General features: G+C 48.2%; 1 protein-coding gene across 8 annotated transcripts; it reads right to left on the bottom strand.

Annotated features, from left to right (window-relative positions):
• Positions 1 to 1,284: 1,284 nt before the first annotated feature.
• Positions 1,285 to 25,228, bottom strand: PARP16 (poly(ADP-ribose) polymerase family member 16). 8 transcript variants are annotated; one of them, XM_060095221.1, is made up of 7 exons: positions 24,443 to 25,227; positions 13,362 to 13,499; positions 10,798 to 11,004; positions 7,855 to 8,026; positions 6,297 to 6,438; positions 4,509 to 4,590; positions 1,285 to 1,549 (listed from the first exon to the last, which is right to left on the bottom strand). In XM_060095221.1, exons 1-7 carry the CDS (start codon positions 24,614 to 24,616, stop codon positions 1,427 to 1,429), a joined length of 1,038 nt encoding a protein of 345 aa, XP_059951204.1. In that variant the 5' UTR covers positions 24,617 to 25,227; the 3' UTR covers positions 1,285 to 1,426. The 8 variants fall into 8 exon arrangements, with proteins under 8 accessions (XP_059951204.1, XP_059951205.1, XP_059951210.1 ...); XM_060095222.1 differs by having other exon boundaries at positions 4,509 to 4,587; positions 24,443 to 25,226; XM_060095223.1 differs by lacking the exon at positions 1,285 to 1,549 and adding an exon at positions 3,154 to 3,894 and having other exon boundaries at positions 24,443 to 25,226.
• Positions 25,229 to 26,929: the final 1,701 nt, after the last annotated feature.

The raw sequence follows: 26,929 nt of genomic DNA, 5'->3' as shown, positions 1-26,929 counted from the left end.
TGGCTGATTCCAAGCCAGTACAAACCTCCTGGGCTTAGCAGCAGGAATGGGCTCAGATGCATGGGGCCATGTTCTAAAGAAAAATATCTGAATTGGGCTTTTAAAATCACAACCTTCCCACCCACTACTGGTTCTGCAGACAATCAGTGTTTAACAAAATGAAAAGAAACAATAGTGAACCACATCCCTACTCCACATTTCTCTCACATACACATACACACTAATCCAAAGCCTACAGAGTAAAATCCTTCCTTTTGTGGTGGAAACTGACAGCTCAATGGATCCTTAGCCCTTCTCAGAAGCAGGGACCTAGCCTGTGAGAGCTCCACTTGCCACCTCCCAAAACTGTTCCCCCTGACAGTGGCATCAGTGACAGAAGGCTGACGAGGTTGCTTTGACAAGACCAAGGCAGCTGGGGCTCTGATGTGGGGTGGCTCCAACTGAACCACCATCTGGTCTCATCTGCCGTCAGCCGCCTGGGGAAGCTCTTGGCCCATAGCGGGTTTGTCAGCAAGGAGACTGGTGCTTCCTCCTCCATGAAAGTGTTTGCAGCATGAGGCCCCTGAGCTCTCAACCCCCAGAACCCAATTTTGCCCTCTCCTGAGCTGGTTGGCCTAGGGGGTCTGCCTTAGATGTGGGGTCAGTGCTAAACAGAACTGAGTCTTCAGGGTTTGTCTCCTTCCTGCCTCTCCATTACCAGGTACCCAAGGATCTCACACTATCCCCCATGACCCTAGTCCACTACTCATGGTAGGCACAGGGCCTAGAGTCCCCGTTACGAAAAAGATTTAATTCCCTTTAAAATTAGAAGGAGGGGCGGGACCTTCTTGGTAGCGCCGTGGTTAAAAATCCACCCACCAATGCAGGGGACACAGGTTCAATCCCTGGTTGGGGAAGATCCCACACGCCGCGGAACAACTAAGCCCAACGCACCACAACTAATGAACCTACGCTCTAGAGCCCACAAGCCACAACTACTGAAGCCCGTGTGCCTAGAGCCCGTCCTCTGCAACAAGAGAAGCCACCGCAATGAGAAGCCCATGCACGGCAACGAAGAGTAGCCCCCCCTTGCTGCAACTAGAGAAAGCCCACACACAAAACAAAGACCCAACACAGCCAAAAATAAATAAAATTTTAAAAAATAAAATAAAATAAAAATAGCAGGGGAAAATGAGCTTTTAAGTGGTAGAAAACATTTTAGTACATAAGAGTAATACATTCATCTTTATACCAACACAGTCCTACAGTAGAATTTTATTTATTTATTTTAATTTATGTATTTTATTTATTTATTTTTGGGTCTTTGTTGCTGCGTGCAGGCTTTCTCTAGTTGCGGCAAGCGGGGGCTACTCTTCGTTGTGGTGCGTGGGCTTCTCATTGCGGTGGCTTCTCTTGTTGCAGAGCACGGGCTCTAGGCACACAGGCTTCAGTGGTTGTGGCACACGGGCTTAGCTGCTCTGCGGCATATGGGATGTTCCCGAACCAGGGCTCGAACCCGTGTCCCCTGCATTGGCCGGCGGATTCTTAACCACTGTGCCACCAGGGAAGCCTACAGTATAATTTTAGATTTTAGATTTTTTTTTTTTAGAAGAGGCCTATGAAGGCTCATGACAGTCATAATGTGGCCCTGTCCTAGTCTTCCCTCCTGTCCATTCCAACCCTCTCGGCTCCAGGAATTTCCTTCCCTCATATCAAACTGTATCTGTCCCATGGAGCCCAATGGCTTGGAAGCTCCTGGAGGACAGGACCGTTCTTCATCCATCCTCATGTCCCCATCGTAAGCCCAGTGCCTGCCCCACAGTCACATCAGGTATTATACAACCTCTTTTTTGGGGGTGGGGGTGGGAGGGGACAGAAAACTCAGAAAAAGGGATTAGGTTTTAAATAAATATTGCCTGAGAACACCTGGAAACTGTGCACATTTCACATCTGTGCAGTCGGACTTTGTTCACATCCCCTATGCTGAACTCTACGGAAATTGCTCCGGCCAAGTTCACCAATGATCTCCAACTCAGTAAATCCAACAGAACTTCTCAGGTATAATCTCGATTGTTTGGCAGCATCTGACAGTGCTCACCAAGGCTTCGTTTTTCGCTTCTGTGACACTTTACTATTCCAGGGTCCCTGGGCATCACTGCTCTGTCTCCCTTGCACGCTCATCTCCTCTGCTGGGCCATTAAAAACAAATAATAACAACAATAATAAGAGCAGCTGAAACAAATCAGCTACTGGCTCTGTGCTGAGCTACTGGAACCATCAGTTCTTTTAATCCTCAAAATAATCCTAAATCCATTCTCCAACCACCAGCCAGAGTGATTTTTCTGCAAACCAAATCTGATATCACTTCCTTGCTTAAAATCTAATGGCTCTCCCCAGCCCACCACTTTTAAGGTCTTTCATGATCTGTTCCCTGCCCACCTTTCCAGCCTCATTTCTCACCACAGCCTCTTCCTATAGGACCCTCCTGCTTTCAGCTTCTCCAGAAAGAGCTTTAGGTCTTTGCGCTGTTCGCACTGCCTGAAACGCTTTTCCTCCACCTCTTAGCCTGACACCAATGTCTCTTTCAGGTTTCAGTTGAACGTCACCTGTCCTGGGAGCCCAGTGGGGCTGAAGAGCATGATGCTTACGAGACTGACACTGAGCCAGGTTCAACCCCCAGCTCTGCCACTTCCTAGCCATGTAACCTTGGGCAACCTATTCAACTCTCTGGGCCTTCACTTTCTTATCTGTTGTGAGGATTAAAGAAATCAGTACATGTAAGGTGCCTTGTAGGCTCCAGGGTGTCACCTCCGTATTTCCTGACCCCAGACCATGTTAAGATTCCTTGCCAAGTAGCTTCCAAAACTCCTTTATGATACCGTATAATGCCAACTTCACTCCTGAGAATGTTTGTCCATCTGCCTACCTTGCTAGACTGTCAGCTCTGTGAGGGCAGGGGCAGTTTGACCTGATTCTGCTCCTATTTCTAGTGCCTGGCACACAGTAGGGGCTCATATTTGCTAAATCAATAACTATAAATCCAATGCCTACAGATATCCTGGAGATATATACTCTCCAGCAAACGGCCACCTCAAACAAGGAAGGATAAAATTTTTCCCAACAATGAATACACAGCAGCCTCGTGCTGAGGCTGAAAGCAGTCACAAAGGCAACTTGGAAAATAGGAAAATACCTTTATTATTTCTGAAATGCTCCAATATTCAATGTAAAAACCATGATAGTGGCTTTTTCACAACCTCACAAATTATAGAAAAGTTAATTTCCACATTCTTTACAGAAATCTCCCCCCCTAAATCAGATAGGGCTCCATGACAGCTGACACGGGGCAGGAAGGGAGGGGCAGAGGATACAGCAGGTGGAACCAGGGCTCTCTGAGCACCCTGAGGCTTTCCTGAACATCTAAAGCCCAGGCTGAGTCCCAGAGACTTGCGGGCCCTGTGAGGGAGGCTCAGCCCACACACATCTGTGGCACACCGAGGCAGGCCTCTATCTCAAAGGCCAGCCGCTCACAGAAGGCCTGCAGTGGGGCACCTGTGGCCAACAGGCCACAATCAAGGCAGGCTCGTGAGAAGGAGAGCAGGAGGCAGGCCTGCAGCTCAAATCCTTCTCTCTAAAACACGGCCAGGAAAGAGGCTGTAGACACTGGCCAAATGGTGCTCTAGGTTTAGAAATTTCCCCTTTTACTCAGCTCACAAAGACGAATTTGTCAAATAGCTACTTAAAAAAAAAAAAATCAGAAAACAAACATTTGGTTCCATTTCAGCTGTAATCAGCAGTTTGTAATTTTTAGAAAAAGATGACTTGATTTGCTCTTTGTTTTCTATCGGTTCTCTGACTCCTTCCTTTCTCATCCATGGTTGGGGCGGAGGGGTTACAGCTGTAGCAGAAGGCTGTCTGTTAATGTGAGAAGACTGTGAAAGTGTTTTGCACTCACGTACAAAGGCTGATGGAATTCAAAACAATCCCACCGATTTTTATGGGAAACATGACTGTTCCTCTCGGGTATCTCAAGTCAAAACAAGGCAACCGCCTAGTGATTTATAGTCCCCACTACACATTTCCGCCTTCCAGAAGGCGTGAGAGAAGGGCCAACGTCGGCCAGAAGCAATCGTAAACACCCCACTGACAGCCGGGACACTTTGTTTTTAAATGCAGCAGGACTTTCTCCTTTGGCCCTGGCAAAAAAGACAACTCCCTAAGACTATGTAGGAAGGCGCAGACAGGAAATCTCCCCCAAAACCTAAGAGTGAGGGGCCAGTAGCCTCCGTTGACTAGAGTGTGGCTGAGAGCATCATCAAAGGCAACTGATACATTTATGGTATATAAAAATTGTCCTGTGGTCCCCAACTGGCCCCCAGGCTTGACCTAGCTGGATGTGAGGCCCGGGAGGGACAGAACAAGTTATCGTAAGGCACATGGTTGCGGTGGTCCCCACACCAGGCCCAGAAAGATCATCTCTTCACGCGATTCCAAAAGTGTTGGAAAGCTGAGGAGTTGAGGACACTCACTATGAGCAGCAGCAGCAGATACAGGGATATCATGACCGTGAACCAATGGCTGGAAACCCAGGAGAGTTGGCTTGAAGCCCTGCTTCAGGGGGAAAAAAGAGTTGATGTTGGAACAAAGAGAAAAACATTTTTTTTAAAGTGTATGCAACAACTTCCGGCTCAAAGAAGATGAAATGATCAATTTCATCCTCTGAGTGAGCCATGAAAAGAAGCTTTGTGCATGCTCCTTTGCTCAAAATATCTGGGGCTGGGCTTCCCTGGTGGCGCAGTGGTTAAGAATCCACCTGCCAATGCAGGGGACACGGGTTCGAGCCCTAGTCTGGGAAGATCCCACATGCCGCGGAGCAACTAAGCCCATGGGCCACAACTACTGAGCCTGAGCTCTAGAACCCGTGAGCCACAGCTACTGAAGCCCACATGCCTGGAGCCCAAGCTCCGCAACAAGAGAAGCCACCGCAATGAGAAGCCCGCGCACCATAGCGAATAGTAGCCCCTGCGCGCCACAACTAGAGAAAGCCGTGCACAGCAACAAAGACCCGATGCAGCCAAAAATAAATAATAAATTAATTAATTAAAAAAAAAAAATCTGGGGCTATTTGCCCCGGCGCTGACACGCCTTTCACCAGAACATTTTCTAAATGTACAAAGACAGCTATGCAATGAGCTCATCCTGATCTTTTCTTTTATAGCTCCTCTTGTACCTTTTATAACCTGTCTTTCCCTAAGCAAGACTTTGGTATCTAGAAGGATGACCTCACTAAGGGTGTCTGATCAGATGACAGCAGGTGGCAGGGTATTCAGCAAAAGTCTTTTCACTTTCAGACATGCACAGGTATTATTCTGAGCAGGGGAAATCCTCTTCTGCCTGCTGGGAGATGATCTAAACCATCCAAGTGTGTACTAGAGAGACACTCCAGGAAGAAGTGGGAAAGGAATGGAATTTTCAACTTGAAAAAGCCGGATGATTTTAAACCAAAGGATAATGTCCCCCAAACTTAGGAACCCTGTACATATTTCCCAGATTTAAGGAGGGAGGATTTTACTAGATACTGAATTCTGAAGCATAGAATCCACTGGTGTGTACAAGTAGGAGTCAAGAGTATTAACAATAACCCTTTTCCTGTCTTACCTGCTCACCTGCTGCTCATCCCCACGAGAAACTCTACCATGGACCCCCAACAATGTGACAAAATCTCAAAGTGACCCGCAACCCTGGAGAGCCCTGCCATACCCTCGAAAACACAACGCTGAGACGGCATGAGGAATCCACCACTCTCAGGTTCTTAGGAGCTGGAAGGCCTCATCTGCTGTTGGATTCAACACTCTCATTTTAAAGATAAAGACGAAGCATCTCAGGTCCAGAGAGGAGCAGGTGGTGGTTCGACAGCCACCTTGGGAAGTGACCAAGCTGGACGGCACATAATCCCAGCCAGATCCTGGCACCGCCCTGCCTCTCAACGCAAGCCAATGAGTGGGTTTCAGACTGTGATCAGGAGCCCAAGTGGCGAAGGGGCTTCACAGTTTGGCTTCATTCAGTCCCTCAAGTTATTTATGTTAACGAAGCTCTTCTACACTAGAATGTACAGTCCCTTAGGGCCAGGACCAGACTTTATTCGACCTGTATTCCTCACTTCTTACCCCTTACATAAAGCAGAGTGCTTAATATATTTTATACCTAGCTGAGGTGTAAGGCTGGGGGAGAGGAGCTGCTGATATCTAAGAACCCAATACTATGAATGCAGCCTTTAGCTGTTCTCCTGGACCTCACGCAGGGATCATCCTTCTCACCTCTTGGGCTGCTTCTGTGAGTACACCAGCAGGTACTTCACTCGCAGGAGCTGGTTATTGGTGACCACAAAGTACTTTGGAGGGATGTCTCCCCCTTCACTGTGCTTGATCCTCGCTCTCCTGCGATCTATCTCCTTGGAATCTAAATAAGGAGATAAAGCACAACTTTACAGGGGGAAGATACAATAATAACAGAAACAAACTATGAAAAGAAACGCGTCAAGCACCCTGGTCCTGAGGGTGGAGAAGCCCCGGGAGGCAGAGGAATGGGCTGTGTGTGTACGTGAAGCAGGACTTAAAAATAGGAGAGTCCGACAAGCAGACAACCGGGAAGAGGAAAAGGAATAGGAAGCTAAAAGGGACACAAGAGGAAAAAAAAAAAAAACCGAGTGGGGAAAGCAGAGGGAAGAAGCAGATTGATGGCCATAACAAAAAAATAATCTGGGACTAGAAATAAGACTTGATCTGAAACAAACTTTTTAACAGCATTTTAAATTAACCGTTCTGGATTCGAGCTTCTTAGAACACTTATCTTCCACCTTTTGTACCAAGACTTGTTTAAAAAAACAAAGCAAAACGTTTCCTTTTAGTAACATGAAAAAGCTTTACCAAAAAGAACCAAAACACAACCAAAATCCCACAAAGGTCAAAGCTTCGTGACAGCAGACGTTGCAAGGTTTTGTCCTAATGTTTAATGTCACGGTTTGCAGACTTCCTAAGAATTACAAAAGCGAATATTCATGCTGTCTGGTTTGGGAAAGTGGCGTCAGACCTGGGCCCATTCCTCAGAATTCCAACTGTTTTCCATTAGAGGCCAGGAACAGACAGTTTTCTCAATTCTCCTTTTCTCAGTGGAACCAACAGGCCAGCTCTGGAGACTAGAATGACAGTTCTATGACTTCTGCCTTTGAGGACAAAACAGCAGGGGTCACGGGGCAAAGATCTAAGGCACATATCAGGAGAGTGGACTGAGGTGGCCCACTGTTCATCCACTCCCTAGAGAGCCCAGGATTCACCCCCATGGCCTCAGGTGCCCCTCACATCCTCTGGGGGCTCCAGCACACACCAGAGCAGCCTGGAGGAATAGCGTGTGGATGCAAGTCTTTAGCTTCAGTTTAGCAAATGTTTATTGGATGTCAAGTACGTACCAGACTCCCTGCTGACCCCAGGTGCCCAAGAGTGAATCAGATCCAGTTTCTACCTTCAGTGAGACTGTGCTCTGGCCTCACACACTCATTTTCATCTTCTCCACCCCAAAGCTTTCCTTGAGCACTTGGACCCACCATGATTGCCCCTTCCTCTGAGCTGCTGCTGTGGACCTCATCAGCACCCTCAGCTGGCACTCCCTAAACACTGCCCTGTAGTCAGTGATATCTTTTCCACTGTGTGTTTAGTCCATAAGGAGACTGCTCATTCCCTGAAGGCAGGCCCTGTCCTACACTGTTAACCCAGCCCATCCCTTGGCACGCAATGGGTGCTCCACCCAACAGCTGGGTCAAAGGCAAAAGCCTGACACCCAGAGGCCTGCAGCCCAGGTCTGGGCCAAGTGCTCACTCACCCTTCTTCTTCGTTTGGCACTTGACGTCTGGATGGTCAATGACCTCGCACACGGCCACACAGCTAAGGATGGGGCCCAGGAGGCTGCGCTGCCACCCAAGGCCATGGGGGCTATAAATGAGAGCCAGGCTCAAGTCACTGGTGAGGTAGGTCCCTTCCCCGAACAAGGATGTCTGAAATGGCAGAGATCAACAGAAAAGAAACAGGGCTGGGTGAATGCAGAGTTGACACAGCAAGATGACACAGGTCTTTCTTCAACAGAGTTGTTAACACAATCTTCAAGCCTCTTTTTTTTCCCAGCAAAAGGCATAAGATCAAATAATCCTACGACATCGTCATAGGGTTATTACAAAACACATTTCTATCTGACAACAGTTTAACTGATTGTGGATGTGGCTAACTAACCTGGCAAACTAGTAGTTCCAGTGCTTAAGGCTGAGTAAGAAAACCACAGGTATAAGAGTCAAACAGACCCAAGTTTGAATCCTGCCTCTCTCTAACAAGCTAGCAAGTTATATAAACTCTCTGGGTCTCAGTTTCTACATCTACAAAGTGGTGATAACAGTGTCTCCTTCATAAGGTCATGGGCAAGGATTCAATGAGATGATGCACATAAAGCACCACACAGAACGCCTGGCACAAGACAGGGGTGGGTATGCCATCGCAGGCTCTTATGTCGTAGTTTATCAGCGATTCCTGCTACATGAATGTGTTAAGCATGGTTACACTGACAAGCTTGCAGAAGCAAAGTCATACCCTTATGTACAGGGAGGGGGTAACACCTGAATGACGAAGGGAAGTAATCTGAGTCATTACTTGGAAAAGAAACGCACCTCTCAGACCAGAAACTGTAACCAAATAAGGCAGGCCTATGTGAGGGGCAGGGTAAGTTTTGCTCTCTGTGTTGGTGTTGACCAAGATAATGTCCAAAATTCTAGGAGGCAGGTCCCTGGTGGTGATGCTAATTTGGTGTCCTCCACGAGGAAGCATGCCAGGTGAAAGAGAAGGATCTCAGGTGAAACACCTACAAGCTGAGGCTACAGCAGGCAGAGCAAACACATCCTTTGCCCATGGTAGACATCAATAATCAACCATGATGCCGACATAAAAATATCAATCATGGCACTCATTCATACTGACACAGAATCCTTCTCAGCACAACATTCTAGGTAACTGCTACCAGTGGATAGAATTTGACATGAGCTGTAATCCAGATGCTATTCTTGGGCCACAGTGTCAGTACCTTAAGATGATGAATGGCCTCAAACAGCTCACTGAATGTCCTCTACTTGCTAACTGAGAAACATCCCAGTCAGTGGCACCAGGCTTCCACAACTCTAAGCCGATTAAGTGAAGCTTAGGGGAAATGAAACAAGCCTTTCCTTGGCCTTATTACAGTGTCCCCATGTCTCAAAAGTTAACACAGACCTTCTCCAAGGACATGGATGTCCTCTGATCTGACCCCACATCCATTTCTGCTTATGCCTGCCATGTATACACCATTCCTTAGACTCAAGAACCATGAGCAGGAGAGCACAATATCAGGAAACTTGGGGTATCCCTACGAGAAAAACAATCTCAGAGCTTCAACTGGCAGGTAGGCTCCCTCAAGCAAGCCCCTCACTGAAAACCCAGACAGAGGAGGCCAGAAGAGCATCCACTTCACCAAAGGACTATGATGAGATGCTTATAAGCAGCAAACTCCCTCAGGCACTGAAGTGAAGGTTTGGTTACAAGACTGGAATCTGCAGGCAACTTCTCCAGGTGGGCTCTGGTGTGAAGCAGAGACCCCCTGGATTCCAGTAGCCTGGCCATAATAATAAGCTGAGAGCCAGTGTAAACAAGCCCATCATCCTCGCAAAACCCAACTGTGCTAATCAGCGGCAGCAGTGCTGGAAAAGTCTCTCCAGCCTCGGGGCTGCATCAGCCACGACTGAGCCCACAGCTCGCAGAGCCAGCCCCCCAGACAAGGCAGATGCTGGGATGACTGGGGGAAAGGCTGCAGCCCTCCAGACATCCCAGAGTCACTCTCCATCAGCCTCTAAAAGCAGCCACTGCTTCCTTGGTACTTAAGTATAGGAAGAGCCCTTTGCATACATGAACTGTTTCAATCCTATCAGGGCACCAGCACGTGGGCAATGGAATCCCATTTTACAGATGAGGACACCAGGGCTCCGAGAGGTTAAGTAAACTTCCCCAGGACGGCAGAGCTGCAAAGATGGTCTTTTTGGCTCTTGTCTGTATTCTTCCTCCTTCGCCTCACTAAGGGACAAAATAAGTGCTGGCAAAGAAGGGGTGGTTGACACTCCTAAAAAAGGAAGGAAAGGTGCTCAAGGAGGGAGCTCCTCTCCTGTTTCCCCAAGGGCTGGCTCTGTTGGCGGGTCCCCTAGGCAAGTGCTTCTCAAATTTCAACATGCATATGAATCACCTGGGAGTTTGTTAAATTGTGATTTCTGATCAGGTAGTCTGGGGTGGGCCTGAGATTCCACATGTTCAACAAGCTCCCAGGTGATGTGGATGCCACTGCTCCAGGGATCATGCTGAGGAGGGAGGGCTGGCCACCCACTGGGAACACCTGGTGAGCTCTGAAAGCACACTGGTGCCCGGGCCCCACATTGGTTGGGGATGCGGCCAGGCATTGGGATTTTTAATAGCTCCCCAAGTGATTCTAAATGTGCAGCCAAGGCTGGGAACCATCTTTAAACGGATGCTTCTCAAACGTTAATCAGTATAGGAGTCACCTGGAGACCTTGTTAAAATGCAGGTTCTGACTCAGAAGGTCAGGTGGGCCCAGGCTTCTGCCTTTTCACAGGCTCCCGAGCGATGCTGCTGCTGCTGGTCTGCAGACCACACTTTGAGTGGCAAGGCCTTAGTGAGCCTACCCACCCTCACCCCTACCAGCCCTGACACACAGCCCCCCCATGTCAGCAGCCTTGGGCCCCACCTTGTTCAGGTGGCAGTGCAGGCCATTGTGGATGATGGAATGGAAGTTTTCTAGGCGGCTCCCATGGAAGGCGTAGATTAGGTCTCGTTCTCCTTTGGTCTCATAAAATTTGGCGTTGGCTGGGTCGGAGTACTCAATTTCAAACAGGAAGTCCGGCACGGGGACAGGCGTGTGAGGGGCACCAGTCAGCTTTTGGATCTTTTCAAACTTGAAAACATGCAAGAAGTTGAAGTTTTATTTGGGAAGTTGGTTAAATGTGCTGCCAAAATGGCCTCCTAAAGCCTTGGGCTTAACGCCTATGGGCTCTGCTCATGAGAAGAACTGGCTTCACAGGAATAAAAACATCAGTTGATAAACAAGCTCAGGGCTTATGGCTCAAGGCTGCTTTCCTCTAACAATATTTTTCCCTACAGTAGGCTAACTGAGAAGCATGAATTGCTCCTTCCAACTAAAGATCACTTCTAATTTTCATTACACTTTCACATCTATTTCCTGCATTCCATCTTGACAATCATCTTAGGAGGTAGAAAGGTGTTATGATAAATTACAAAAATGGCCAAAAAATTTTTTCCTCCCATCCCTGTCCATCCACCCCTCTGCAATGCAACTTTGCAGGTGGAATTCCACCAAGATTTCATCAGGAGATGGAATCTATTTCTCCACCCCTTAAATCTGGGCTTGGCCATGTGACTTCCCTTGGTAAACATATGGCAAACAGAGACTTGAAAAGAGCTTGCCCTTCCTTGTCTGCTGCTAGGAACCCTTCACAAGCCCTGCTAACCTTCTACAGGATGACAGCGTCGTAGAGGAAGGCCCCAACCACAGCAGCCATCCCGCTGAAGCCCCCCACACACAAGTGAGGCTACCCTGGATCAGCCCCAGGCGAGCCGGCCCCACTAATAAGAACCACCCAGCCAACCCACAGAATCACGAGAAGCAATCAGTGTTGTTTTAAGCCAGTAGATTTGGGGGATGGTTTGTTATGCAACGAAAGTTAACTGATACAGAAGGGTAAGTTCCTTCCTAAAGGGTAATAATCCTCTTCGGGGCAGAGACCACACCATTTCCAAGATTTCCAAACAGTACGTCACAGACCAAAGCCAGTCTGTGTTAAAGTTTTCTCTGGGTTGTGATTACATGACAAAAATAAGGGCAATTTAACAGATGTATTTACACTGATGTAAGGTTGCCATGATCCCTTCTTTGGAAGAACTGTCCTTTATTCTGAGGTCAGGACCATCCTTTTTTTTTGTATTAAAATATCCCTTTATAAAATGATACATGGGAGACAATATCCTTATTTGGGCACAATAAAAAGTTGATAATCCTGGGTCCCAACACTCCATATTTTAATGGAACTTCGCAGATGGGATTGGGATTTGAACCCAGAGCCTGAGGATTTCCACTACTATAATCAAAAATCAAGAGCAACTGCCTTATCTACTTTACAAATAGCACCCAACTCCAGTAGGCGCTTGATGCCCTTATGAGGAATGAGTAAATGAATGAATAAATCTAAAATTAACAGATGACAAAAGTGAAACCCAGAGATCATCTAGGAGTTAGCAGCCCAGCCCGACCTGAATACAGGTCTCCTGACTCCCACTCCAGGGCTGTTTATGTTATCTTACCATCCAACATGGATGGAGGATGTCCCTAGACACCAGAAACCAAGATGCCAAATTCTATGCCACTTAAGGAGGATTTCTGTCTTTAGCAGGAACTTATAAAACTGAATGCTCTTAAATTAAAACTGATTAAGTGAGGAATAGTACAAACTCCTGCTGCCACTTACAGGAAAGAACACCTGATCAGGGATGTGCCTGTCCTACACCCTGATCCTTGTCATCTCAGTCCGTGCCCACGAGATCGCAGCCAAGCAAGGGAAGCCAAATTATGGAATATCTGGCCTGTGCCAGAGACTATACTGCGGGTGAGATACATTCTATTATAGCTCCCTTCTGAGGTAACTATTAATATTCTCAATTTACAAACGGGGAAAAGAAGACTCAATAACAGATGGGAGTGGGATTTGAACCCAGAGCCTGAGGATTTTCACCACTTCAGGTTCTGCCTCTTTGCTTCCTGACAGCTGGAATGTTTGGTCCACCCTTGTCAGAAGTACCTGGGGTGCTTGTGATACCCAACTTTTACTGAGCCCCTAGCATGTGCCCTTAGGCATTGTTCTAAGTGAGAAAATTCATTTAATTCTCACAGCCAGTTCCCTGATGGAAGTATACTATTATTATCCCCACTTTACAGATGAGGAAACTGAGGTACTGAAATGCACCCAGTAACCAGCTCAAGGTCCCGCTAGTAAGAGGGAGAACACAGCTTTGTAGTGCCAGTGCTCAAGTAACCAGCTAGTAAGAGGGAGAACACAGCTTCGTACTGCCAGTGTACAAGTTCCTGGGCTCCACTCTAGACACAGAATCAGAATTTCTGGGGACACAAGGTCCAGGAATCTGCATTTTCAATAAGCTTCCCAGGTCATGCTGGTGCACAAAGAGGTCCCAGAGCCCTCCAGGCCCAGGAATCTGTGATCCTATAGACCAAAGTCTCACCTCTGACTTTCCTGCACTGTGGATTGTCAGGACCTTTGAGGATAAAATCCAGCTCACCAGGTCCCAGGCCCATGTGTCTTTGTCTCCTGAGGACTGGAGAAGTTCTTTCAGGTTGGGTAACTTAGTGGCATCTGCAAGCTGAAGTGAGGAAAACCTCCGTTAGCAAGGATCCTGGACAAAATGATAGTAACCCCAGGTTCCCTCTAGTGGTAAGGCAGGCGACCTGCACTTCTTTCATGTTCCAAGGAATTTCTTCAGAGGGAAATGCAACAGGTCTACGATCCCTTTCCAAATACTGCCCAACTCCAAATGTTCTGAACACTGGAAGGTTATCTGTAACTCAACTGGTACAAAACCTAACCTGAGCTGATGTGAGGTGCGTTTAATCTTAATTATCCCACTTTGTGTTACTACTGATGAGATGCATTTTGCTGCAGGACTATTAATACCTGATTATGGGATGCACCCCGCTGGAGGTGTTACCAAATACATGGTATATACACATGTGGGTAAAGGGTTACAAAGCCTTTTCCCTTCAGCATGAGTTAATCTTCTGTTAACCTGTTCCCCTGGAGACCAGACAAAGGTAATATAGCAACTACATAACAGAACCAGGCAACGCTGCTTTTGGTAAAGATGACCCAGAACGGTAACTGCATCTGGACTGGAGGAAACTGAGTGGGGAATCCATGGTTTTGGGTCTCCCTGAGTGTGGTGACTTTTTGTGAGGACACTGGCAGCTATGTCTATGGTGTTCTTACGAGAGGGACCAGCCTCCATGGAACATGGGGCTTCACTAGACCAGTGCAGTTCCTGCAGCCACCCAACGTGAATCTCATCTCCTTACACCTGAACTGTCCCTCTCGGGGGTAAGACTAGCTCCTGGACCTCTATGTGGACTATAGCAAGGACTTCTGCAGAAATGGAATGCCCTCCTGTGAGCTGTGATCCATCCCAGAGCCTTCTTATTTAGGCTGGTACCCGGTGTGGCCTGTGACAGGTGTCTTGAGGTGGACAATACTGCCTTTGTAAAATCAGGCAGAATCAATTCCGAAACAGATTTGGTGCCAGGATTTCTGATAAGGGACTGTGGACCTGGACTAGCAGAGAGCTACAAGGTATCTGTAGCTTTTGCTCAGAAATTAAAACTGACTAGATCTCTCCAGCATGGCATTTAAAACACCACTGCAGACTGGTGCCATCTGTGAACACACCTCCTCCAAGCTTTGCTCACTCAGTCCCCTGGAGAGCCCCTTCCCCACCTCTACCAACCCAGGCACCCCCTCTCCTCCAAAGCCCTAAAGCACTCAGCCCCAGTACTCTCTTCCCAGAATGGCCAGGACTCGCGGAGACCGAGGACTGTCTTATGTTTTTCTAGTTCTCCTGTTTCCTGGATGTAGAAGAAAGCTGACAGATCTCAGATTGAATCCCTGCTCCTTAGGCAAAGCACTAGACCTGGCTGAGCCTCGATCTCTCTAACACGGGAACCCCACTATCTCCATGTGGATTGTCAGAAAGATTAAAGAAGGTAACAGAATCTCAGGGTCTGGTCTATACAGTGTATGTCCATTTCTGTTCTTTTCTGTATTTCTCCCTGGACAACACATACCTTTCCTAGGGATGTAGTTGGTATTTCATGAATACCAGTAGCTTTTCCCCCTGTTTCTAGATAGTTCACTGTTGCCAACCTTGGGGGGTTTATTTCTTAACCCTGTAGTTGAAAACCAGAAACCTTTCAGGGCTGCTTTATTCCTGTCTCTATTTATAAAGATTCAATCAATAGCCTCAGGCTTCTGAAAAAACTCTCTCTACATGCCTTGCAGGCCATCCGTGAGGATCCAATTTAAAAACATGGATGTGAAAAATGGGCAGAAGAACAAAATAGACATTTCTCCAAAGAAGATATACAGACAGCCAACAAACACATGAAAGAATGCTCAACATCACTAATTATTAGAGAAATGCAAATCAAAACCACAATGAGGTATCACCTGACACCAGTCAGAATGGTCATCATCAAAAAATCTACAAACAATAAATGCTGGAGAGGGTGTGGAGAAAAGGGAACCCTCCTTGCACTGTTGGTGGGAATGTAAATTGATACAGCGACTATGGAGAACAGTATGGAGGTTCCTTAAAAAACTAAAAATAGAACTACCATATGACCCAGCAATCCCACTACTGGGCAGATACCCTGAGAAAACCATAATTCAAGAAGAATCATGTACCACAATGTTCCTTGCAGCTCTATTTACAATAGCCATGACATGGAAGCAACCTAGGTGTCCATCAACAGGTGAATGGATACAGAAGATGTGGCACATATATACAATGGAATATTACTCAGCCATAAAAAGAAATGAAATTGAGTTATTTGTAGTGAGGTGGATGGACCTAGAGTCTGTCATACAGAGTGAAGTAAGTCAGAAAGAGAAGAACAAATACCGTATGCTAACACATATATATGGAATCTAAAAAAAAAAAAATGATTGTGAAGAACCTAGGGGTAGTACATGAATAAAGACGCGGACATAGAGAATGGACTTGAGGATAAGGGAAGGGGGAAGGGTAAGCTGGGATGAAGTGAGAGAGTGGCATGGACATATATACACTACCAAAAGTAAAACAGATAGCTAGTGGAAAGCAGCTGCATAGCACAGGGAGATCAGCTCCGTGCTTTGTGACCACCTAGAGAGGTGGGGTAGGGAGGGTGGGAGGGAGACGCAAGAGGGAGGAGATATGGGGATATATGTATATGTATACCTGATTCACTTTGTTATAAAACAGAAACTAACACACCACTGTAAAGCAGTTATACTCCAATAAAGATGTTATAAATAAATAAATAAATAAAAACATAGATGTGTAGATGCTCCATAAGTGTTGATGCTACACAGCAGGGAGGCAGAAAGGTAAATAATTATGACTTAAAACTATTCACTGTCATAACAAAGACGGATACAAACTACAAAAGGGACCAGGCAGGACTCCTGTTGGGTAGGCGCTTTGAGAAAAGGGGGTGGTCAGGAAAGTCTTCAAAGGGGAGGTGCTGTGTGATCGGGTTGGACAGGCAAAGGCACAGAAGCATGGAAGTGCAGCATGTAGTCAGGGATGTGGGTGGCAATGAGGGAGGTTAACTGTGCGAGCTCTCCTCCTGGGCGGCCCAGGTCCAAACCTGGGCTCTTACACCCCTTACTAGCTGTGTGACTTGGGTGAGTTAACCTCCGGTGTCTCCGTTTTCTCAAACATATAATTGGGACAATATGAGCCACTTCACAGGATGCCAGTGAAGGTTAACCAAGTTAAACTAGTGCAGTGCTTAGAGCAACAGGAAGGTATTAAGTTAGTGGGACTGCCATGATTGTTGTCATCATTAACTGCAAACAGTTCGGTGTGCCTGGAGCCTAGAGTATGGGGGAGGGGTTGCCAGGAGGAACAGGAGTGAGGTGACTTGAGATCAGCCAGTGAAGGGCCTTGTATCCCCCTTGGGGACTCTGGCCTTTATTCTGTAGGCAACATGGAGCCACTGAGGGTACCTGAAGATGCATTCCGAATGACATACCCTCAGGCACACCTCGGCCTCCCCTGTCCCTCTTTTCTACTCCTGGTCCACACCTGTTATGCCAGAGCCAGAGCAGTCTTCTCTCCCATTGGGATTACCACTGGGATTACCATTCCCATCACTGCTCTCAAATCCCACCTGTGAGCTGCAGCCTTTGCCAACAGTCCAGATCAAGGCACAGGGGGCCTCACAAAAGGACCGTCAGTTAACCCAGGCCCCTTTCAGGGGTTCAGTCTGTGGAAGTAGGAGAGAACTCTCCCAACTCTGAGCTGGGCCCAGGCCTCTTCCAGGGCTCAGGCCCTCAGACACACTGCTGCCTGCCCACTGCTGCCTGTGTGTCCTGCAGGGCTGCCCTCGTTGTCCCCACTCTTAACCCCTCAGCTGACCTCCCTGATGTCCCGTTTCACTTTTCAAGCGACTCTGAAAAATCAATCTGCTACAAAAAAGTTAACAGGATTCTTCCTCTTGTGACCAAACCTGTCTGTATTTGAGCAGGGCTTTCTGAGGACCAGGTAGAGACTGTATTTTATCTGGCAACCAACGTGTAGTCAGGGACATGGATGGCAATGAGGGAGGTTAACTGTGCGAGCCCTCCTCCCAGGCAGCCAGATAACATACAGCCTGCTCAGTTAAATTTGAATTTCAGATAAACAACAATATTTTTTAAATATAATATAACCCATGCAATATTTGGGGCATACCTGTGCTAAAAAAATTATTTGTTGGTTCTCTGAAGTTCAAGTTTGTATATCGGTCTATATTTTTTAATCTGCTAAATCCAGCAACCCTCCCCTTAACAAGGCCCTTCAGAATCTGGGCTGGCCTCTGCCTAAGAGAACCTCCTGCCACCGGCTTCCCACCTGCTCCCCCCATGTTGTTCCTCAGCTGCCCTATGTCTCTCCTCCCCTGTGTTTCTGCAGCTGCCCAGCATGACATTCAGTCTTCAAAGCCAGCCTAAAGTCACCTGCCCTGTCCCTGACCCCCCATGACCTCTGTGCTCCCCTTGTGCTCAGTGCAGAATCCCAGGTTGGTCCTTGACTCTCTGGGACCATCTCAAATCTGCTTAAGACAAACGCTTCCTGAGGGCCAACCACATCTTACGTATCCTGGAGTCCCAGAGGCCAGCCTGCAGCCTGACATGAAGTTCAGAATGAGATAGTAATAGCTACGATTTGTTGAGGCCTTATCATGTGCCAGGCACTGGGCTAAATGCTGTGCATGTCTCGTCTCATTTTATCCTAACAGCCTAGCTTAAAGATGATCATCAGAGACATGCAAATCAAAACCACAATGAGGTATCACCTCACACGTGTCAGAAGGGCTATCTACCTACCTACCCACCTACCACTCCTAGGTATATATCTGAAGAAAAGGAAAACACTAATTTGAGAAGACACATGCGCCCCAACGTTCATAGCAGCATTATTTACAATAGCCAAGATATGGAAGCAACCTAAGTGTCCATCAGCAGATGAATGGATAAAGAAGATACGTGTTTGTGTGTGTGTGCATATACACACACACATGCACACACGCACACTATGGAATACTACTCAGCCATAAAAAAGAATGAAAATTTGCCATTTGCAACAACATGGATGGACTTGGAGGGTATTATGCTAAGTGAAATAAGTCCAACAGAGAAAGACAAATGATATCACTTATATGGGGAATCTAAAAAATAAAACTAGTGAATATAACAAAACAGCAACAGACTCACAGATATAAAGAACTAGTGGTTATCAGTGGGAAGAAGGAAGGAGGCGCAGGAGAGAGGTACGGGATTAGGAGGTACAAACTACTATGTACAAACTAGACAAGCTACAAGGATATGTTGTACAGTGCAGGGAATATAGCCAATATTTTATAATAATTATAAATGGAGTATAACCTTTAAAAATTGTGAATCACTGTTATACACCTGAAACCTATATAATACTGTAAATCAACTAAACCTCAATAAAAGAATTTTTTTTAATTTTAAAACATAAATACATACATACATACATACATACAAGTGAGGAAACTAAGGCTTAGAAAGGTTAAGTACTTTGCCTAGGGTCACACAGCTATTCATTGGCAAGGCAGAGACATGAAGCCAGGTGGCCTGACTCCAGAGTCCATTCTCTGTGATGCTCTCCTACCAAATCAATGGAGAAATTTAGTAATTGACTGAATATTTTAGCCCAAAAGAGCCAATCCAAGTAGGACTTTAAGAGGCTACTTGGGAAGCTTTAGGTATGTTTCCTGAATAACACAACCAAGACTGCTACTGGGTATGCTTAAGCCCTGTCAAACGTAGGGAGAAAGATGTATGTCATGAGTAGTATGGGGCAAGGTCAGGAGACAGAAAACCCTCCATCTAGACAAGAGTTATGAACCACAGTTGGTGACAGTGGAAGGCATTTATCAACAACTGGCTTGAGGAGAAAGTGTGCAGGAGGAAGGCAGGCGTTTCTGGGGGCTGGGGGGCAGGCAAAGGGAAAGGTTTTCAGAGCAAGTAGGATGGGAGTGGGGCCTGGAGTGAGGGGGGGGAATTTGAGAAAGAGCATTCCCAGTGGGAAAGAACATGGCGAGGAGGCAGAGAAGGAAACAGTGCCTGTCCCAAAAGGTGGTCCAGGGCTCAAATGTCCCTAGGGCCAGAGAGGTGATGAAAACGAGTAAGGGGTTATCCAGGAAACAGTAGTAAGGACTGGGTTGAACTGGAGACCCCTGGCCTAGCAAAGGGTCCAGCCACCAACCCCCCAGCTCCAGCTGCTTTCTGCCCAAGGGCGACCTCTACCCAGGCTATGGAGCCTCAGATTTTTTTTCTTTTTAAAAGAAATCAGTAAGCTGCATTTTTTTTTTTTTTTTGGCCACACCTGAAAGCTTGCAGGATCTTAGTTCCCTGATGGACCAGGGATGGAACCCATGTCCCCTGCAGAGGAAGGGTGCAGTCCTAACCACTGGACCACCAGGGAATTCCCCCCCCACACACTTTTTTTTTTAATTTCCGAATTTCTAAAAGACCAGAGGACAAACAAAATCTGTCATCCCACAGGCCACATTTTTGCAGCCTCTGCTCTGAGGAATAAGGAAGGATTCAGTTGGATAAGTGGCTGAGGGAGGCTGGGCCAGTCCTGAATGTTGGGCAGTGCTGGGCAGTCACAGGGGTTTGAGAAAGGAAGCCTCAGGAAAGAGGTGGTCTGGGTGACTGAGAAGCCAAGGGCAGGGAACCAGCAGGGGGTGAGCAGAGGAGAGAGAGGACCAGTGACCTTAGAAGGAGACAATTCAATCTCCTTGCTTTGAGTCAGGAGGCAGCAGGATGGCCCAGTGAACACTGCGACCGTGCAGATCACAATCTCCTGGGGAGGCGGCCCAAGAATCTATGTTTACAGAAGTTGCCACAAGTGATGCTTACCACCAGGAAAAGGTGGGGATACTCAGGTTTAGGTGTTAAGCAATGTTGTCCTAGAAGGGCTGGCAGCAGGAAAGAACATCTGGAAAAAATCCTTGTCTAGGAAGATGCCAAAGGCCATAGTTACTAGTTGTGGGTGGAGGTGCTGGAAGGAAATGAACCAAAGGTATAACCAAGGTCACCAGCCTCAGGGACCTGACAAACAGAGTGACACCTGGAAGTGGGGTGGGCAGGATAGGTGGAGGTGGTGGGCCGCTGAGATGAAGGTGGGAAAGATGGACTGCACAGTTACATACAGGTACACCTTGCTTTGCATAAACCTAAGGTATAAAAATCCAGATTTACTAAAACAGATTGGGGGTGAAAGTCTACAAGAGTCCGCTTCGTAAAAGAGTCATCAGGGGGCTTCCCTGGTGGCGCAGTGGTTGAGAATATGCCTGCTAATGCAGGGGACACGGGTTCAAGCCTTGGTCTGGGAGGATCCCACATGCCGTGGAGCAACTAGGCCCGTGCACCACAACTACTGAGCCTGCGCGTCTGGAGCCTGTGCTCCGCAACAAGAGAGGTCGCGATAGTAAGAGGCCCACGCACAGCGATGAAGAGTGGCCCCCGCTTGCCACAACTAGGGAAAGCCCTCGCACAGAAACGAAGACCTAACACAGCAAAAATAAATAAATAAATTACTAAACTCTTACCCCCAACATCTTCTTAAAAAAAAAAAAAAAAGAGTCATCAGGGGAACCCTTTAAAGGGGTGGGGTGGTTCTCTACCCTGACTACACACCGGCATCACCTGGAGCTGGAGGATGTCTGCCACCAGCACATATACTGATTACCTGATGGTGACAGAGATGATAATAGAACCTACATCGCTGAGTTGTTAGGAGGGTTAAACAAGTTACACATAGTCCTCCTGAGAACAGAACTAAAAAGGTAATTTGAGAGGGACTTCCCTGGTGGCACAGTGGTTAAGAATACTGCCAATGCAGGGGAAACGGGTTCCAGCCCTGGTCCAGGAAGATCCCACATGCCGCAGAGCAACTAAGCCCGCGTGCCACAACTACTGAGCCTGCACTCTAGAGCCTGCGAGCCACAACTATTGAGCCCATGTGCCACAACTACTGAAGCCCGCACACCTGGAGCCCGTGGTCTGCAACTAGAGAAGCCACCGCAATGCGAAGCCCGTGCACCTCAACAAAGAGTAGCCACCGCTCGCCGCAAATAAAAATAAAGCCCGCGCGCAGCAATGAAGACCCAATGCAGCCATAAATAAATAATAAATAAATTTATTTTTTTAAAAAGTTAACCTTTGAGTCAGAGAGACACAGGTTAGATGCTAAGTTCTGGGCAGCTTTTCTTTAACTCATGTAACATGTGGCAAAACGAAACCTAAAGCGTGTTTATCTAAGAATGTGCATGCCCCCAGAGGTCGCGCCGGGTCCTGCCTGGTGGGGGGCCTCTCCTCAGAAAGAGCTCCTGAAAGCCATGCCTAACAGAAAGCCAAGAATCTGCATGGCCTGGGCTAATTTCCCTAACACCAGTGCCCAATAAGGATTACAGCAACAGGGTGGGATGGTAAGAATCTGTCCGTGTTTCTCCAGTGGCCCCCAAGAGAAAGAGTGCATTGTCTAAAACTGTCCCCAAAGGGAGCCCCATGTGCAGGACAGTCTGTCTCTACCGAGGAGGTGGCTATTTGGGGCTACCCATATTGCCAATGGTCTCCAAAGGGATTACAGGTATGGGACGAAGCGTATGCCTCAAACCGAGAGCACTGATACCTATGGGGAGGGATATGGGACAGGGTGAGCTCTATCAGGGGAGCTTATACTTTATCACTTGCTTTTTTTTTTTTTTTTTTTTTTGCGGTACACGGGCCTCTCACTGTTGTGGCCTCTCCCGCTGCAGAGCACAGGCTCCGGACGTGCAGGCTCAGCGGCCATGGCTCACGGGCCCAGCCACTCCGCGGCATGTGGGATCTTCCCGGACTGGGGCACGAACCCGCATCCCCTGCATTGGCAGGCGGACTCTCAACCACTGCGCCACCAGGGAAGCCCATCACTTGCTTTTTTTGTAACAAGAATATAATCAAACATTACTTATGTAATTAAAATGAAATTTTTAAAAGGCATGAATAAATCAAAGCAATTCCAAAGATCCCTTTGTATTTATCCCATAGTCATCAAAGTATCCCGATTCTGTTCCAGCAGAAAGAGAACACACTGAGCATTCTAATCCATTTGGATGTTTCTTGGCAAAAATTAATAAAGTGCATTGTGAGGCATCATCTCTGGTGAGTTTGGTCCCTCTGACCCCCAATCTCTCCTCCTCTCTCTACTCCTCCTGAACAGATCTCTCTGTCACCCTGCCACCACAAGGGTCTTTCAGAAATGCATCCTGGATGTCACCAATGACCTCCCAGCCCAAAGATAAAGTCTACACATCTGGGCAGGACATGCCCAGTCCTGCTTGCTCCAGTTGGCCTCATCTCTTTCTGTTCCCCATGAAAGCCACACTAAAGTACAGACTTATCCTTCCTGGTGAGGTCCTGGCTTTCTGCCCATCCTGCTACTCCTCCTGGAATACCCCTTTCCTCCTCTCTGCTCCTCGAAATCCTCCATGTCCCTGGGGACTCAGCAGGGCATCATAACTGCCCCTGGTTAGTGCTCCCTGATTCCAGCCTACTGCCAAGGCCTGGAGTCCTGCTCTGGGCTTCCATGTTGTATATGTAGGACTTACCCCATAGTATAGCTGAGCAGGCTGTTAACCTCTCCTTGAGTCTTTAATTCTGTATTCTCAGCACCTGGCCCACAATAGGACCTCCATAAATATCCACTGACAAAATTGAAGAAAGTTTCATCCCCAACACTCTGATATCACAAACTCACAAAATTAAATATCTGAATTTGCAGAACAAACCATGGGGGAAGTCAATCTGCTTGCCTCTTTCTCCAAACTCCCACTCCCTGTACCCGAAACCCCTGTGCACTGTGGTCAAGACCTGAGGTGCCCTCAACACATCCCCAGCCTAAGCTGCAATGGACCCAGGTAGGGGACAGGAGGCTGGGCCTTTGTCCCTTGACCACCTGGGAGCGATAGCAAAGAGGGTCACCCAATACTGAACACCTCATCGGAGATTATTTTAAACATCTGTTGATTCTAAACATGATCAACATTCTGTTAATGTGGTTCATAACATTAAGAGATTTTCTAATGTTGAACTAATTTTGTATTCCTGGGATAAACCCAACCTATTAATAAGGAATTATTCTTCTTATATATTGCTAGTTTCAGGATCCTAATATTTTATAGAGGATTTCTATATTTATACTCTTGAGTGACATTGGCCTATAATTTTCTTTTCTTGTATCATTCTTATTAGATTTAGTGTCAAGATTACAGTACCCTATTTTTCAATACGCTGGAAGAATTGTGTAAAACTGGATTTACTTATTCCCTCAGTGATTGGTAGGACTCACCAATGAAACTGGGTAGGCCTGGAGTTTTCTCTGAGGGAAAAATCTTTGACTACTAATTCAATGTCTTTAATGATTATAAGCTTTTGACTTTGTATTTCTTACAGAATCAATTCTGGCAAGTTATATTTTTCTAGGTAATTTCAAACCTTTGGATTACAAAGATAACTAATATCTGGAATGCTGACCCTCAGGTGAACTCTGCAAGAAATTAAGTGCCTCCTGAATCATCACAGAAATAACAGCTCACATGTGTACTGTACATATGTTATAATTTATAAAAGTACTGGCCATATATTACCTCATCTGAAGATGAGGTCCGGGTGGCTTTGGTGACTTATGGCGTCTCATTATTTGCAAAGGGATAGATAACTTCCTATTTAGCAGAACCAGCTGATTCAGATCAACACCCTAAGCCACACTAGGAAATGTTGTGGAGGCCTATGCAACTGTTGAATTCCTCACTTCACCCCTGGGAGTCACTTGGGAGCGTGAAGGTTGTCGGGAGTGTTCTTAGCTCCTGGAAACAAACCTTCCCCAAGGCCAGGCTAGGAATGTTAAGTCCGGGGGCTGGCACCATCACTAACAGGAGTTCCACAGACAACGTGCCCTGAGAAGCAGTGGACAGCACAGGGGAAAAGTACACTCACCAGGGCCTCAAAGTCCTTGCAGTCGTGGCGGGCATAGGATGCGGGGAAGGGCCGCAGTACAGAGTCGCGCTTGTAGCTCTGCAGGGCCGAGGCAAAGAAGCTGCAGCGGAGGTCGGCAGCCAGCACGTCACGGCCCGCCGCCTCCCTGACGGTCGCCCAGCTTGCGGGCTGCATCCCGGGTCGCGGCGCGTTGCCGGGAGAGACGCGCCGGGCGGGGGCCAGGGCCGAGCCTGCGGTCAGCCGAGGGGCTGGGTCCGGGGACAGTGGGCCGGAGTCCCTAGGCCTGGGGTGAGTTACGCAGAGGGGTGAGATGACAGGGGTGAGAACGTGGTGACAAGTGTCTTCTGCGGGGGCAGGGCCGCTCGCCGCCCAGGGAGACGGGCCAGGGAGGAGAGGGATCCGGCCGGGACCGCGCGCGGGTCACAGGGGGGTTGGGCCTGGGGATAATGGAGCCTGACGGACGGGGGATCCCAGGCCTGGGGGAGGGGCTATGACATGGGGTGAGACGACAACGTACTGACACGTGTCCTCTGAAGAGGCCTGGGGTGGGGGGGTCACCCCCAGCGGGGACTGCGGGCCGAGCCCCCTCCCCACGCCCGGCGAGGCTCAGGCGTTGCACCGGCCTTCCTGCCCCGCCTCCGACAGGCGCCGCCGAAGCCCCAGCGTTCGCCTGGCTGCCCTCGGCGCTGCCTGCGTTCCGCCAGCCGTGCGCTTCCACTGGCCGCCGGATGGACTCCCGCGCCCCATCGCGCGCCCAGGCCTACCTGCCCTCCCGACCGCGGCTGCAGCTCCGCCCAGCCCAGCGAGGGCCCGCCCCTTCCCGCGCCCGCCTCCACCCCTCCCTGGTGCAGGGTATGTCCGCCCGACTGGGTGGGTGTCCCCCAGCTGCCAGGTGTGCGGCCCCGGCTGAGTCGCCCATGCTGCTGCGGACCATCCTCACTGAAGCCCCGAGTAGAAAATGACCCAGGCCCCCTTTTGACCCACCCTTGGACTTGCCTTTGTCCCAGCTCCGCGGGCTGAGCCTGCTTGTCTCGCCTGGGGAATTGCTACTACCTACTGCCTCCCTCTTGAATCATTTCCCTCCAAGACGGGCCGTGCAGAAGGAGCCTTTTAACACCCAGGGCAACTGAGTCTCAGACTGCTGGTATGATTGCCCAAGGTTGCACAGCCAGACAGGGTAAATCTGGGATTCTGAAAACTAAAAGACCTTTCCTCTGCCTTTCAGCCTCCAGAATTCTCTGCATTGCTAAAGTCTCTGGCCTCTCACAAGACATGCCAAGATCCTCCTTTGGGGCCCTGCATGAAAGGGAGCCTGAGGAGACAAGAAATGGGGGAGGGCAGAGGGGAGATTGACCCAACTCTGCAGGAGAGAAGGGACAAGACTCCCATGCCCTCTGCCCATTAGAGAAAACCCCACATTTTGGCCTCATGGTCACATGGAAATCTAAGCACAGGTCATCACTAATTCCTACACCAAGAAGCCCCTCAGCACCCTACCCACACCTCCACACTCCAGCATCCTCTGAGGGAGGAACTTCACCTTCTGCATCCAGGCTGAGCAGGACCCTGAGCTCAGAGCAGAGGTCCTTGCTGTTGGATTGTAGGTATGACTTTGGGAGCAAGAGCGAGACCAGACCCCAGCCACCACAGGGCTTCCCAGGCCAGGGAATGAGTGCTGGCTGCTCCCAGGAGTCTGCATCAAACCTCTGGTTGCTGTGAGGCCTGTACTGCTCCAGAAGCACCAAAAAGTGTCTGAGAGCCTTATGGCCTCAGAAAAGGCCCTTAGTGCCCCCAAAGTCCTGGGAGCCTCATGGGACCCAGGAGTTCTAACACGGCTGCTGAAGCTCAGGCCCAGAAAGCCTGCAGCAGGGGGGCAGGTGACCTGGGAACCATCCCTCCTTCCTCCTCTTCTTCACTGTGGGCCCTTAGGCAGGGCTGATGCCAAAAGCTCAGCTTCTCTGTACACCAGGGCTGAATTGAATCTCGGAGACGGAGTTTTGGGTGAAGTGGAAAAGAACAGCTTTATTGGTTTCCCAGGCAAAGGGGGCCACAACGGGCTAATGCCTTCAAAACCATGCGTCCCCCCACTTGGAGAAGATAGTGAGAAGTTTTATAGTAATTGTTCAATGAGGGCGTGATCAGCTTGTGGACATTCTTCTGATGGGTTGGTGGTGAGGTAAGTAGGAGTGATCTCAGAGAGGCAGCAGTGAGTGGTGGCGTGAAGCAAGATGTTAATTCCCTGCCCAGGAATTGAACCTGGGTAGCCTGGATAAAAACCAGGAATCCTAGCTACCACACGCCCTGGCTTTTGCCCCCAGTGAAAAATGCATTTCTCACAGAGGCAAAAACTGTAAAAACAGGTACAGTGTTTATTATTAGAGACATAGCACAACAACAAGTGGGAGAGCACACAGAGTAACAGTTTGTTTCGTTAAGATAGAAGCAAGGCAGAAGGGGGGAAAGTGGCAGGGGTGGTGGGGTGGTGGT

This window comes from Mesoplodon densirostris, chromosome 4, assembly GCF_025265405.1.
Source record: "Mesoplodon densirostris isolate mMesDen1 chromosome 4, mMesDen1 primary haplotype, whole genome shotgun sequence".
In the NCBI taxonomy this organism is placed as follows: Eukaryota; Metazoa; Chordata; class Mammalia; order Artiodactyla; family Ziphiidae; genus Mesoplodon; species Mesoplodon densirostris.
The sequence above is the reverse complement of the archived record's forward strand: the minus strand, read 5'-3'. Positions and strand labels throughout refer to the sequence as shown.

Excerpts from the sequence above, each read along its gene's own strand:
- PARP16 (XM_060095221.1), bottom strand. The coding sequence starts at position 24,616 with ATGCAGCCCGCAAGCTGGGCGACCGTCAGGGAGGCGGCGGGCCGTGAC. Across the intron at positions 6,439-7,854 it reads GTGCCAAACGAAGAAGAAGG|ATTCCAAGGAGATAGATCGC; the intron begins GTGAGTGAGCAC and ends CTCCTTATTTAG. Across the intron at positions 1,550-4,508 it reads ATCTGCTGCTGCTGCTCATA|GCTTCCCTGGTGGCACAGTG; the intron begins GTGAGTGTCCTC and ends ATTATACTGTAG.